This window comes from Poecilia formosa, unplaced genomic scaffold (assembly GCF_000485575.1).
Source record: "Poecilia formosa unplaced genomic scaffold, Poecilia_formosa-5.1.2 Scaffold5, whole genome shotgun sequence".
NCBI classification, from domain to species: domain Eukaryota; kingdom Metazoa; phylum Chordata; class Actinopteri; order Cyprinodontiformes; family Poeciliidae; genus Poecilia; species Poecilia formosa.
In genome coordinates this window covers 2847169-2862657 of record NW_006799944.1, presented here as the reverse complement: position 1 = coordinate 2862657, position 15489 = coordinate 2847169, and the positions used below count along the sequence as shown (strand labels likewise).

Sequence of the window (15489 nt, the reverse complement as noted above, 5' to 3'; positions counted from 1 at the left end):
TAACTATTGTAATAATACCGAGTCTTTTTCATCACAGTGAAGGAATTTCAATCCTCTGTTCTCAGGGTTGATCAAAATAACTCCATTATGGCAATTTTGGAGTTTCTCTACTTGGAGAGACTCCAAAATTGAATTAAAGACAATTCTNATGAAGTGAGTTTGGTTTCGACCCAGTTCCTCTAGGAACTAAATTATTTCAAAATGTTAATTTGATGTGTGAAAGTTTTCAAAGGTACTCTACAGTATGACTGTTTTAGGTTGTGAAGTACCTTTTGTCCCTTCTGAGGACCAGCAGGTGGCGATGTTGCACTAATCTCACTCACTGGACACAAATTCTTTAAATAACTCCTTGGAAACCCATGTTTTCTTTGGAAGTCAAGGAAAAGGGAAATCAACATTCTTAAGGTAGGAAGCAGGAAAGAAATCTCTGCACAAGATAACATTATCAAAAGCTTTATTGTGTAAATATATATATATTTTTTGCTTTGGAACAAAGTAGGTTCCTGATCCCTCTGGCTAAAAATAGTGTTTTTGTTGACATTGACTCAAGTGAAGGGCATTCACTGTTTTGCAGATCACCAACTTATAACTGTAATGCAGAACAAATCACAGTGAATGTGTATTTTTGTGGTGATTTTATGTATGAAATAACAGGTAGTGCTTTGACTGTGAAGTAGAAGGAAAATGAAAGATGGTTTAGAAAATCATTTCCAGATAGAAATCAGAAAAGTGTGCAGTTCATCTCTGTTCAGACCCTGAGGGAATACTTTGCTGGACTTCCTTTCACTCAGATTAAGGCTGTTAGTATTTTGGGAGGCGTTTCTATGAGGTTTGCACATCTAGGACTTAAAATTGTACCTGCTTATCCTTACAAAAATACTCCAGTCAGATTGGATAGAAAGCATCTGTACGGTCCCTGATTTTCTGTCCTTATCGACCCATTGACTTGCATGCAAGTATTTTTTGGGCAACAGTTTTAAACTGTAGATGACAGTATTGTAATATTATAATTTAATGGGAAATAATGACTTTTGTGTATTTTTATGCACACTGCTACTGCTGCCTTCAGTCGACTGCCCACATAAGACAAGGTTCAGGTTTGAACTTGAGCTAGGCCAGTTTGCATGTTCTCCCCCAGTATGTAACTCATGAGGGGTCTTTGTTATTTAAAACTATCGCCACTTTAGTTTTGTGAGTTCAGCAGTGCATGCTTAACTCTGTGTGTCTGTGTGAGCTGGTCCTGTGATGGAATGGGAAACCATCCAAACATCCACACTGACCTCTCATCCACGGCATGCTCCAGTTCACCCGTTCATTTAGTTAAAGCAGATATATATATATAAAAACAAATACAATGGACGGGGAAAAAAGAGAGGTTTGAAAATATCTGACAGGAGTAACCATAAAATTGACGTTTTAGTACATCACTTAAGTCCATAAACCACGTTCTTCCTATTGTGTGTAGTTTTTTCCGATAGCCCTTAAACGCACCACAACTTCCTTTTTCTCCAAGCCGCGCCTGCTCTCTCTTGGTGGTGTTGGAGGCTGACCGACGGACGAAAGACAGCCTATCAGCAGAAGAAGAAAAAAACATGTGGAAAAAGCACATATATAGAGGGAAGTAAAACCCAGTAAACTTCCTTGGCAGATAAGTTTTTCACTCTTCTTATCAGGACGGGGTGTTTTGCTTCTTATATCGGTTCGCCTGAGAGCGAATGGACAGAGCGGTGAAGGAGCAGGACAGCCTCACCACCAGCGGTAGACCTCAACCGTCCACACGGCCGTCTACATTGTGTCTGTGTCCGTCCGTCAACCATTGGGGGTGGAAGAGGATTCACCAGGTGAGCCTTTCAGTTCACGGTTGTTTTTGTTTATTTATTTATTTTTCTCAGGGGAGTGGTACTTCCTAACAGCTCTCAAACTTCACCAAGAGGTGACAACTAAACGGCGTGTTGCTACGTGTCCCACACTCGTTCCTGCTGGTAATTTTTGGCAATAAAAATCCCCTTTGCCTCATAGGTTTTTTTTATTTATTTTTTTAAAAACAGTTCCTCTTTTGTGATGCATCAGTTAGCAAAGCTCTCGGTTTTATCCCTATATCGCCCAGCTGCCTATTTTATTGCGGGAAGTGTCACGTTAGCCAAAAAACAATCATATAAGTTGTGACTCCCCATTTACAGAAGCAACTGACCCCATCAATAAAACACATCTCATGTCTCAACGTGGACCAGAGCCGCTCTGAAGATATTAAAGAGCGGTGACAGCGCAGACCCAGTTACGGTGAGGAAACACATGGTTCTAGGTATGTCACGAGTAGACATCCAGAGAGAGACTTTTACAGCTGAGGAATGCTTTTGTCCGTCCGTCTTTTACTCTCAGTGACCCCCACCCTCACATCTTGATATTCAGTAGCTTTTAAATCAGATAAATATTAGCGGTGAGCTGATTTCGCCCGGAGCTGTGCAAACCTCTGATTAATGTGTTTATGGTGAGATCACAAGAGGCAGCTGATCTGATGCATTAAACACGACTTCTAGGGTATTTTTATGCTGATTTTCATATTTATTCACATTATTATTATTATTATTATTATTATTATCTAATGTTGTTGCTTGTCTTCTGGTTTCAGCAAAAACGAGGTGCATGTGAAAGCTGTGCATAGATTTCAGAAATGTTCAGTTCACCCCTCTCCAATGCTTTGAAAATTGACAATTTAATGTTTTTTTTTTAAAGATGCACAGCTTGAATCAAGAACACAATACCCATAAGGTGGTGGCAGCATTATGCTATGGTGATGTTTTTCAGCAGCAAGGGCTGGTGAACTGGTCTGAAAGGGATGTTTGTGAGCAAAACCTGTTTCATTTGGTCAGTGCTTTAAAACTGGGACGAAGGTTCACCTTCCAACGGGACGATTATCCAAGCATGCTGGGTGTGTTGTTTGCTTCACAAATGAAATGTTTAAAAGTTGTAGCCGTGTTCTGTTAATGAAATGATTCAACCCCTAAATTTAAATAACGTATCTTCCATGCTGTGAGGTAGCAAAACACACACACAAATAAATGCCAAGGGTGTGAATACTTTCACAAGGCACTTTTCTTGAACTTGTTGGCTTACAAACCTGACTAAAATGATTTGCAATAGTTAAAGTACATGGGTACTAAATGGCATGTTTGTGGGTAGTAAATGGAAGTGGAAAAGGATTAAATGAAATCAAAATGTATTAACACCAATTACCGGTAGATTGGGGAAAAATTCAAACAATAGTATTTGAAGCAATTAAAGTTTTGAAGACAATTGTAACTCTAGAAGTTGAACTCTGGGTTAAACACAATGCTTAAAACCTTAAAATCCCAAATGTTTCACAATCTACGTAGAAATCTGCTGTACAACAAATCAAGTCACAATGCCAATGTGAGCAAATTTCACAACTGCAAATGAATGGATCCAGTATCTGGTAGGATATTATCTTTCATCTGCCGTGGCCTCTTGATTTTGTGCAACCCTAGTTTTCACCAATGCCAGACGATCAAATTGACTTTTGTACCTCATGTGATGCCATCCTACCAAGTACATAAAAGGAAAGTTTGTATTTTTTATTTATTTGTTTATTTTTATTTTTATTTTTTATTTTTTTAAGTCTTGCAGTGATTATCTGTATTTCCTTACCCAGATGTGTTTTACAGTCCATGTAAATTCGTTAGTGGGAAGAAAATACACATTATAATGGGATCCTCAGGCTGGAGAGAGTGTACATCCAAAACATAATGCCATCATTGTACCTCTGCCTCTGACAGCCCCGCTGTACGTAAGATGGATGGTTCTTGATATGTACAATAAATGTTTTATACGTGTTGCACGGGGAATGTTGACTTAGATAATCCAGAGAGTGTTGCGCCTGGTTTATTTCGTGGCTTGCATAAATCACAGGGCTATTGTCTTACTTGCCCCTTATTGTGAACTGCTTTGTTGAGGACTTGAAGAGGTTTGTTTGTTGCTCTTGAGCAAAACAATGACTAATTTACTCATCAAGACAATGGCTTTTTTGTTGTTGTTGTTGTTTGTTTGTGTGTGCTAATTGGTCAGCGCGATGCGGCCTTTCTAGATTTCATTGAGGCCGTTTTCGATCGTCAGTAGAGAGAACTTTCCTGCTCCCTTTTAGGACTCCGATATTAGAAAATCTTGCAATGCTGTGTTGATAAATATTGTGATTGTGGTATCAGTTGCGATAAATGCCCATTTTCTTCTTTCCTCTCTCTCGCTCATCTGTGCTTCTATCACTCTGTGACTTTTTGCATTTTGGACAAGGTTATTGTTTTCTAGTGTGAGCGTCTGCACCTGTGAATGTGTAATGAGTCAAATCTCCCTCATATATTCACATCTACATTTATCTTTGACTGTCCTACTCATCAAGTTGTAAGATACAAACTTCTTTACAACGTATTTGTGTGTATCAGGTTTGATAAAGAGGTTGTCAAACAGGAAGAAACACAAATATTTTGTCTTCTTTCAAGGGTAAACTGCAACTAGTGACTGAACAGTTGATAACATTACTTCTGATCTTCCTTCCCGAGAAAATTTAATCTGTTGTATACTTAACACATACTAATTAGAAGCTTCTTGACGCACAGACGACTTTGTTTATTCACAGTTAGGCTGGGCTTTAGATTGCTCGTCTGGGTATAAGTGTATATAGGAAAAGAAGGAAAGTGGTTGTAGTGTTTAGTGAAAGAGTGCATATTTTTGCACTCCGAGTAGAGTGGAAAAGTAACATCTTACCAATATTAAACTATTATTTTTTAAATGTAAGAATAAAAGTGAGCTAAGAGCATAGATTCCAAAAGGAACTTGACAACTTTCATCCACTTTTCTTTAAAAAATAAAATAAAATAAAACCACTTGAACTGTGATTTTGCCAGGGCATCTTCTTTGCACAGCCTTCTTCAGATCACACCAATGATTTTTTTCAATCTGATTCTGGTTTGGAGTCTGGTTAGGTTTTTCTTACTGAAACCATAACCTTTTACTTGCAAAACCACTCTTTTGTTGATTTGGTGTTGGGCCTTTAGGTCATTGTGAAAGATGCATTTCACCCTCAGCTTTGAAGCAGAAGTCTGAAGGTTCTGTTGCAACATCGACTGGGCAATTTCTGCATGCGTCCTGACTAAGCACCTAGTTACATCTGTATGTAAACAAGTTTACAAAGCATGAAGTAGATATGCTTTTTATTTAGTTAGACCACATATTACCTTTTGAAATGTCCCAAAGATGTTCAGTTTTGCGTTTATCATCATAAGATGTGTATTTGGAAGACTTTTTATGAAATTTTGTAACCCTTGTACGTTATTATTCGTAATAGGCTTTCTTCTAGCTACCTTACCCCAAGCGGATACTCCCAGAACATGAGATTCTTATCACATGTAGTACAAGAACGCTACTTGCATACATTTCTTGCAGCTCAGTTACTATGATTTGCAGGGCTCTTGGTGCACTCACTGACCAGTTTTTTGTCTGGACCTTTATTTAATCTTAGAGGGATGTCCAGTTCTTTGTAATGTCATGATTGCGCTAAGTTTTCTTTATCTGATTGTAAATCTTTTCTATCTCATGCCTTTAAAATGCATTTGCATGTTTAGATCTTTTAGAATCTCTGAGGGATCATAATTTTTGTCTAAGAAAATGTCAGGATAAGCCTGGAAGAACAGCGAAAGTTTATTCAAGATTAATGACACACACGTTAAATGAGAGCCTATGTGTATTGATATGCTTAACATGGGTTTGAATGTGATTATTATTTCTGAACACATCCACATCTCCTTGAGATGCACACTTATGGGACCAGTATATTTTAGGTCTTTTGTTTCCCCTTTTTCCTCTTGAAAGCTCTCAGATTGTTTTTCATTTGAGGTTTACAGATGACCTTAAAGGTGGAGAAAGTTCAGCAAAATATTTATCTTCTTTTTTTTTTTTTTTTTTTTTTCAAACCGCAAGATCTTGACATTTCAATTGGGGTGTGTGTACATATTTTTATATCCAGTGTATGCTAAGTGTTTGCTCCTGCCCATTTGACCTCTTTATGTTTGCATGTCTCATAATCTGGCAAAAGTCCGTTTGCACACTAATAAGGCTGTCCCGCCTCGTCCCTGGGAACGAATGAGGGGCTCTCCCACTCTTCAAAAAATATTTGCGCAAAGTTTTGGAATAGGAGTTAGACTATTTTCGAGGAATTAAATTCCTTAGGACATTATTTTAAGATGATGATGATGATAAAGATGTGTACCTATCCGTGGCCTCAGTTTCTTGGCGTTGTGTTCTCCATTTATGCTAAACAGTCGAGCTCCAGCTGAAGCGCTCTCCCTCTTCCCCACAGTAATTGGTGCCATCTGTTTGGCTGTGTTTTGGTGTTTGGAATGCTCTGTTATGTTGTGATCCATTAATGCTGACAAGAGCAGCCAGTGTCATCCCGCTCTAGACAAATCATCCAAGAAGAAGTTTGCCGCTGATGTGACAAATTACCTTGTGTTTTAAAAATCAAGTCCAAGGATATTAACCTTTAGCCCTCAAACTTGGTGGTTAGTGGGGGATTCTCTGATTGTCCTAGCCCTTAACTCACACCCCCCAGGGTCCTTTACCTCCTACTGTTTTCCTACTCACTTCTAATGTCTGTTCTTCTTGTGTTTACCTCTACTTTGACCTTCTCTTTTTCAACTCTGTTTATTCCTCCATTTTATTGTCTGGTTTTTTTTAACAACTTTTTATCTCTAACCTGTCTGAGTGTAAGAATTATGAATTGTTTATATGACTAACAACACTTGTTTTTTCGAAAATGATTCCTTTCAAAAGATTTCAGTCCACTTAATTGTTTATACTTTTTCTATCAGTTGAAAGTTGAATGTCATAAGTAGACCTGAAATCAGGAAATATATTTTTCCTAACTCTATTCATCTCTCTTGTTCTTTTTTTGTTTCCGTCCTCAGATAAGCGGATAGGAATACCATGCCGACGAGTGATTGCCCAGGCCGCATCCCCACATTTGTGGCTCCATCTCACAGCAACCATCAAAGGTGTCCAGGTTACATTCCCGGTCGGGTGGCTCCAGTCCGCTCGCCTCCACCTGCCAAAGCTCCACCACCTCCGCCGTTGAAGCCACATGGCCTGCGACTGGAGCAACGAACTACGCCCAGCCTGTCGGTGGAAAGTCAGCGCAGAGGTCCTTCTCTGAACGTATGGCAAAGGAAAAACACTCTTATCTTTTGCGGACTCTCGCTGGGGGCTTTCGTTTTTACACTTATACTTGCCCTCAGTCTTGCGAGTGGAGACAAATTAGATGGTTAGTATTGCATGTTTTCTTTTTCGGGGTTTTCTCAAAATTTGTCAAATTCCTACTGTTTGGGTTTCTAATGTTTGTGATCGATTGTACTCTCAGAAAACTGTCCAGACCACCACTTATCCCTGAGCAAGTGGAATCCAGGTCACCAACCAAACAAGGATATTCTTATCCGTAGGGGGGATTTGTATAGACTGGAATCTTCCGCCACCTTTCGTTCGCTTACCATCCAATCAGGAGGTGAGACTGTGATGTTTGCATATTGTTTTGCATTCTTCAGCAAGCAATTTTATTTATAAGACGCATTTCATTTGATTTCTCACAGGTCGTGTAGTGTTTGCTGACAATGCAGATGGAAGCAGAAACATAACATTGAGAACACATTACATCCTCATAGAAGATGGCGGTGCCCTTCATATTGGTTCACCTAAATGCCGCTACCGGTCCCGTGCCACAATCGCCCTCTTAGGTCGCTCGGACAGCAAAGCTGTTCCCGAAATCCCTGTCATGGGCCACAAGTTCATCGGTGTCATGGGCGGCGGAACTCTAGAGCTGCATGGCACAGAACGTGTTTCCTGGTCTCTGCTGACCCGAAGCATCCCCTCGTCCGGGCTTTCCACCGGAGGCTATGCCTTCCAGAAAAACTTCAGCCGAGGGATCAACTTCCGGGTGTTCGACCAGGACACATCTGCTTTGATCTACGCCGAGCGCTTTGACACCCACAACTCTCGGAACGACAGTCGGAAACTCACTCAGCTGCTCCGCTCCCTGCCGGCGGGTCGCATAGTCGCGCTGGCTGTCGGGGACTCTGCGGTCAAGGGGTTGCTGGAAGAAACCAAGAAAGCCTTTAAAGAGGTGCTTGGCAGCCAATTTGCCGACGATCTTAAATACAGGTAACAACACATTACCAGCACGGTTCATGTCTGGATTCCTCCTGTGGGAGCCATATTGGCTTTTAAGCTTTTTGAAATTATGTTTGGCAAGTGTCTCACAAAGACCTCTGCTTCCCTAATGAGTGTGGAGTGGAAACGTCTTTAGGAGTGTCTTGTTTACTCTCAGTCTCCTGGGCCTGATAAAGAAAGTGATTGTTTTTTTTTGTTTTTTTGACAGCTAAAGTAAACACTTCCACTTTTGAACCCTCTCTACGTAGAGGACCAACATTTTGTTCCACACATATCCTCAGTGGAAAAAATGATGCCCCCCTTTCATGTACCATTGCATTTAACATGTTCACTTGAATCTTTCCCAGTTACTTGTCTTCCTGTTTCCTGTGCCTTCTCGCTGTATCGCACTGCGCCAGAAAAAGGAAGCGCACACAGGATAAGAGGGTTCAGGTCAGAGGTTGGAGCATTTGCACAAAATCTGGCAATTCAGGGGATTCTGTGTTCCATATGGTTATTATCTCAGAAGAACAGAAAGAGAAATGTTCATTGTCGGTAGTTCTGTCAGTAGGAGGTGATGGGTTTTAAATTAGCTTTCAGTGGCAGATATCTTGTTACTATCACTCAGGTCCAAGTATGTACAAGGTCACCGTTTCCCATAACTGTGTGATTTGCTTTTGGACGCGCTGAGGTCCTCAGATGCCTTCAGTGTCACATTTCCCATTTGGAGGTGAGTGCCAGAGCATTGCGGTTTCTGACCATATTCCCCTTAAACCCACTCCCACTTTAGAGTAGTTTACATGAGTCACATAATCATGTTTATTCTTAGAGGTGCTTATTTACTAGCAGTAGTTTAGTTTTTCCATATAGAGCTCTGATAATGTATATACTCTCTAACACGTTTCTTCAGTTTTTTTTTTTTCTACATCTACATTTTTAAGATCATTAGAAACAAACATGTTCTATCAATAAATATAAAATGCTGTTCATGAAGTTTCATCACGGTGAAGGAATTTCAATCCTCTGTTCTCAGGGTTGATCAAAATAACTCCATTATGGCAATTTTGGAGTTTCTCTACTTGGAGAGACTCCAAAATTGAATTAAAGACAATTCTTGAATTGTCTTTAATTCAGATACGATGGAGGCATTTTGATGATTAGCAACCTATTTAAGGTTGTGTCACAGCATCTCAATGAGATTCAATTCCACACTTTGACTAGGCCACTTTAAAACCTTCATATTTTTGATTGCTTTGTTGGTTTTAAGGAGGATGTAAGACAATTCACACATTCATTACATGTCTGTGTTATTTCTACTTGAGGATAAGTTTTGTCAGACTTTCAAGACTGACGGATCGAAGCAGCTTTTTCTTTTTATTTCTTTGGCTCACCGGCATTGTGAGATCTTTTAGCTTACTTCATGTTGACAGACAGGTTCTAATAAAGAAATGTCTTGATTCTACAGATATGACCGTAATCAGGCCAGGTTATGACTAAGAAAATTGAACTTGGTTTTTAAAAATCATATTAATCCAAGCTCTTTCCCTTAATAAATAAATACATTTTTGGGGGTTCAGTTTAAGCTATTTTTTATATTTTAACATTAGTTTGATCTGAAACATTTAAGTGTGACACAAAAGCACAAGACATCTGTAAGAGAAGCAAATACTTTTCCATGCCACTGTAGTTTTTTTTTTTCTTCTTCCAGTACAGCTTGCTTTTGGATTTGCCAATACTAAACAGTACACCTGTGTTTTTTCAGGTTATTTTATGAAGTTTCTTGTTTTAATCTTAAACTGAGACAGTGTGTGTGTGTGTGTGTGTGTGTGTGTGTGTGTGTGTGTGTGTGTGTGTGTGTGTGTGTGTTCCTTTTTTTCAGTTGCATATCAAAGGTTCAGTTTATGTTTGTTGAAAAAACTGCAGAGATTGTTGTTGGAAGAACCAAATGAGGTGGAGCTTTCTGTAAACCTTTAAACTCTTTAGTGCCACAGCATTTCATAGCTTGAACACCTTATCACCTCATACATTTGTGTACACACAAACGCATTCATTTTGAAAGGGCAGGGTGTATCCAAACTCTTGACTTGGACATCATGTTCATGACGAAAGCATAGCAAATAGTCGCCTTTCCCAAATCCATTAGAATTCTCCCTGGTTGGTTTAATGTGCGTCGGCTGGCCTTCCTGTCTCAGTTGACCTCTGTTCAGTCTTTGTCTAGGAGTAGCACACTCACACATGGATAAAGAGGTGTTTATGTTGGTCTGTTGTGAATTCACCTCTGCACATTATATGATCCATGCAAACAATGCAGTTGTTGACATCAAGCTAGTGTTGGGAATAAGGGTGTGATGATGGAAAAAAAATTACAGAGGATATATTTAGTGTCTGGAAGTCCTTAATTTGGTAGTGAATCTCTCAATTTCTTACAAAAATTTTGATTCATTTAAGAATATATATTTTCCCTTTTAAAGAGCATTTTAATTTGACCTACAGTTTGTATCTGGTGAATTTTGGGTTCATCAGGTTGCATTTGGAGAATGAAATGTTGAGCCTACTGTAAGATGTAAGATTGTTCACTGCAACCAGTCTGCTGATATCAACTGTCTTTTTGTCCTAATGAATGATTAGAAAAGTTTTATGACATGGACTTAGCATGCAATGTTTACGTAGGGTTTGGTCAATGCGTGTTATGATGAAGCTCTAAAATGTTCATAATAATGGTCTTTAATCGGCAGCTGAAGTTTGATTTAGATCATATGCTTTCAGAAGTACACCCAGTACTCGTTAATATTCACAGCCTAAATCTCATCCACTCAAATGCTTTGAGTTTCATTTTCAACTTGTAAGATCCATTGTTGTGATCTAACTTGAGCAGAATCATCTAATTATCGTTGATTTGTGCAGTGTGAAACTAATCTTTTTGAAGTATCGGGATTTTTATGTCTCAATGGAAGAAATTTACATCATTCTGTGACTCATCATCATCATTCAGATTCCTTTTTGCAAATGACAGTCAGACACGTAATAATTTCTCTGAATTTGAGTCTGTCTTCTCATTCTGGTGCTTCTTAGTGATGCTTCAGCTGTTAATTTTTTTTAACCATTGCATCAAGTTGTATATTTATTTAATGTTCTGATTAAATTTGATGATTTTGGCTTGGAATAAATGAAAACCTACAATCAGTTTTTCCCCACAATTATATAATATACATTATTCACAAAATCTAGGGGTAGACTGTTGACTCCGCAGCTCTCCAGCAGACAATCATTAACACATGATTTTTGCTTGACAATAAGTCATGAGATCATTACACATCCTTGCTCAAGAAGATTCATGTGTAGAGTGCTGTATCCAAACATATCAAAGAAAAACTGAGTGGAAAGAAAAATATGGTAGAAAAATTCTCACAAGCAACAGAGATTGCCACAGGAAGGCTATGAAGCACACATAAAGGCATGATTTTATTTTGAAATCAGGTCTGTTGGAGAAGTAAAGGGGTGTAGCATCCATGTTGCTCGAGGTCAAGTGTGAAATTTCCACAGGAGGTGATTTAGTGAGGCAGTCCGCCTGCTGGTTTTGCTCCTGTTTTATGCTGGGTTTGCTTATGCAGTAGTTTTTCAGTTTGGGGATTTAAACAAAGTGCTGCATCATCATTATTGTTTTTCAGTGGAAATATGAAACACCGTCATTCTCTGGTACGTCTTCTTTTTTCAGGCAGGCGTGGGCCTTGGTTTCTGTGGTCGGAGGTGGCAACGAGTCATGCTCAGAGGACGTGAAGGAACACGAGAACCTCAACACAGGTGGAAGAGCTCTTGCAACTCGCAATTTCACCACTGTGGAAGGAGTGGATTTCTCTGTGTCGGCCTACAGCGAGTGGAAGAATGGTAAGAATATAATAATAGGCCTATTGTCAAGTTTCTCTCTTTCTACAGATGTATCCGATTGTGGAAACTATTTCTATATAGATTGCTCCACAATATCTCAGTGAATGCTGAATAATTCAGATGCCAAGATTTGAGTAATGGTAATTTAACCACAGTTGTTATGGAAACTCTAGTCTCTGGAATGTGATTTTTTTCTCCCTCTGACGTTATTTTTGCTTCCTCTTACTGTATCGTATGTCAGAGAAAAATTCCTAATACAGATGAGGATATTTAGATTGTCCAGATCCTCTCAGCTTTGATTTTTAAACATTTTTTTTTACTATATGTTCTAAAGTCTTGTTGTGCTATGAAGGTAAAAAAAACTTAAAAAGTAGTGAAAATGATTTGATGAGAACCTTGATTCATGTATTTTCCAACAACCTCCCAGGGTTTCTGTCTGAGAAAACTGCTTTGTGAACTAATACTCTTTGAACCAAAGATCCTTTGGGCTCAACTGAAAAATACCTTTCGCAACATTAAAACTATCTCAGCTGTCTGTGCTAGATTTTGGATTATGTTTCCAAATTTATTCCAGATATATTTGGAATATGTCTCGATCTAGAGTTTGTGTGCCAAGACAATAGTCTTACTAATAATTTTTCAGGAGAATTGGACTGTGAATGTGTAACATTAACCTTCCTTTCTTTTTTTTTTTTGGCAGCACTAGCACAACTTTCAAGAGACTAAAACATCTTAAAACTGTGGTTTGGTTTCTTTCTTAATGCTTTACTAACTGAACACAGAACAACTCCACTCAGCATTAAGGAACAAGTCTGATTGGTTCCAATTTTACAAATCCAATAGCCAAATCAGTTCATGTCCTGTTTTCTGTTTTCTTTTTGACTTTCCATTATTGTGCTGTTCTTTCTCTTCAACACATCTGCCATTTTGTTTTATAGTGGACATTTTTACATCTGTAGTATACTATTATAATCTTAATCACAGTGAAAACACATTGAATGTATCCTTTTTTTCCCAAGCTGTTAACCTTTTCTTTTTAGGCAAAATATCTTAAACTCAGTGAGATTGGATGAAATCTCTTATCTGGTCTCAAGTCTAAATAGACTTTTACATTTAAATTGTTTAAGTAGTTGGTGTTTTCTCATGTGAAATGGCTCCTATAGTCCACACAGTGACTGTTTTTTTTATATTTAACCACAGTGATATTTTTAAAACTTGTGATAACTTCCCCTCTGCTTCTTATTATGCGAGTTTTACCATCTAAAATCTACATCAGAAAATTTGTTTTTACAGGCCAACACAAGTCTGCCGACCAAACTAAATGCATTGATGCCATCCAAAGTGTGAATACTTAGTTACTGAACTAAAATTGCCTCCAAAGTATTGCATTCAGAGTCCCTTTCAAATTGCTATTTTTTTACACATTGATACGACTATTACAATTTAGCATATTTTTGCAGCTCTAATAATGACTTGTGCTTTCTGTCTCGTACCCAACAGGCTACCCTATTATGGGGTTCCTGGTAGACTCTGCAGACCAGGTGGTCTTAAACCTCCAAGATGAAGTCCAGCCAACCTGGAAACCAGGCGACAACATAGTGGTTGCCAGTACAGACTACTCCATGCACCAGGCTGAAGAGTTCACCCTGTTACCCTGCCCCCAGTGCACCAGAAGGCAGGTCAGGATACAAGGTGAGACGACAGCCAGCACTATTTTCTGCAAACATGAGTGAAACTTCACTTACAGTTCAGCGTTTTTGTGCTAAACATGTATATTTTATGATAAAATGGTAGAAAAAAAGCTCAGGTACAACTTCTAAATACTGAAGATGCAATGAATGGTTTAGAGTCGAAATAGGTGCCACTGAGAAGCTCGTGCTCTTCAGTAAATTCCTTTAAATGAGATTATTACATGTCACTCTGGTAATCACCAAGTACAACAGAATCTAATTTCTTTTCCAGCCGTTGGGTTGATGTAAGGTTTTTAGAAGTTGAAAAGAGATTATCAGCTTACGTTTTACTGGAAACTTTTATCTCATGATGACTGCAGGGATTTTGGAAATCTGGACACATTTCCTGTCAGTTCATGCATTCCTACATTCTCTGCTGTTCATCACAGCTAAGCCCTCTATCAGCCATGCCTCCTTATGTCATTCCTCTCTGGTCAATAAACATCCACGCCATTTCTGGAGAGGAAGGGTGTATATTATATGCCTAGGGTTATATGGTTCCTTGGAGGACAGGCTGAGCAAGTGTTACACCTGCTAAGCATGATGATCTACAGCTGTTTTTTTTAAGTTATATACACGTTCTGGTTTTTAAAAAGCTGTCGTTTCATGTCTATTTTATTACTTAGGGATTTTGGTTTGAGGGCGGGTAGTAAGATTAGCAAATCAAACTTCCTGTCACTGACAGAATGAGGTGTAGAAGCTGTTGCCTTTTTATTACCCCGTCATTTTTGGGGATTTTGACAAGCATTAGGTGCCAAATTGTGATTTGCAAATACAATTGTGACCCTTTTCTATGCTGTTTAGGGAAGCCTCGGTACAACCATGTGGGTGAGATCATCGATGGAGTCGACATGCGGGCCGAAGTGGCTCTGCTCTCTAGAAACATTCTCATCTACGGGGAAATGGAAAACTCTTGCTATGGGGACAACCTGTGCCAGTTCTTTAACCGTGACACCTTTGGTGGCCACATCAAGGTCTGTGTTTGTAATTTCATAGCAGAATCCTGTGTTTGTATTGTCGTAAACATTTATTGTTGTGACAGAACTTTGCCTCCTCTGAAAGAGTCTGTGTTTATGCCGAGACGTTAAATGGTGTTTGGATTCTGCCACTGTAAATCTTCAAAATGAATAGAGATGTTTACATCTTTGGTTTAGCTAGTACATATCAGATTCTTTGTGCAAGTTTTCATCTTATTCTACATTTTATAACATATCTGATCTGCCATATGTCACCTTCTGAAAACAGAGTATTTAAAATCTAAACACTGCAGACAGTCCGGTACTAACTTGCATATGACATCAGTGTAATTTAGGTTAAGAAACCTTTCATGAATACATTATGGCATTTCTCAGACTTTGTATTGAGCTTTTTTTTTTTTCTTTTTATTTGAAAATGCCTCAACAATGACAATTATTCCTCTATAAGTAGGCCAAAATCGGTGTGCAGTTAGTCCAAAAGTAAAAGTTCAGGAGACTTGTAAATGGAGCATTATGTTTAGTAGACATCTAAATATAGATGTGTTTTAGCCAAAATTGCTAAGTACAACAAAACCAGTGGGCTGGGATTGATTACAAGACCTCTCCATTACAACCATAGAATAACAATAAAATTAGCCAGTCAGCTTTAAAGGAACCAGGTTAAAAATGATGTACAAACCTCTGTTCCTCAT

At 38.7% G+C, this 15489-nt stretch overlaps 1 protein-coding gene across 1 annotated transcript in view; it reads left to right on the top strand.

Annotated features, from left to right (window-relative positions):
- Positions 1 to 1521: 1521 nt before the first annotated feature.
- cemip2 (cell migration inducing hyaluronidase 2) overlaps positions 1522 to 15489 on the top strand; it is a 29332-nt gene continuing 15364 nt past the window's right edge. Inside the window, exons 1-7 of the mRNA XM_007563092.2 lie at positions 1522 to 1841; positions 6975 to 7327; positions 7424 to 7564; positions 7650 to 8217; positions 11921 to 12090; positions 13591 to 13782; positions 14625 to 14794. Of these exons, the coding sequence (XP_007563154.1) occupies positions 6994 to 7327; positions 7424 to 7564; positions 7650 to 8217; positions 11921 to 12090; positions 13591 to 13782; positions 14625 to 14794 (1575 nt within the window). The 5' untranslated portion in view covers positions 1522 to 1841; positions 6975 to 6993. The remainder of the gene's footprint in view (positions 1842 to 6974; positions 7328 to 7423; positions 7565 to 7649; positions 8218 to 11920; positions 12091 to 13590; positions 13783 to 14624; positions 14795 to 15489) is intronic.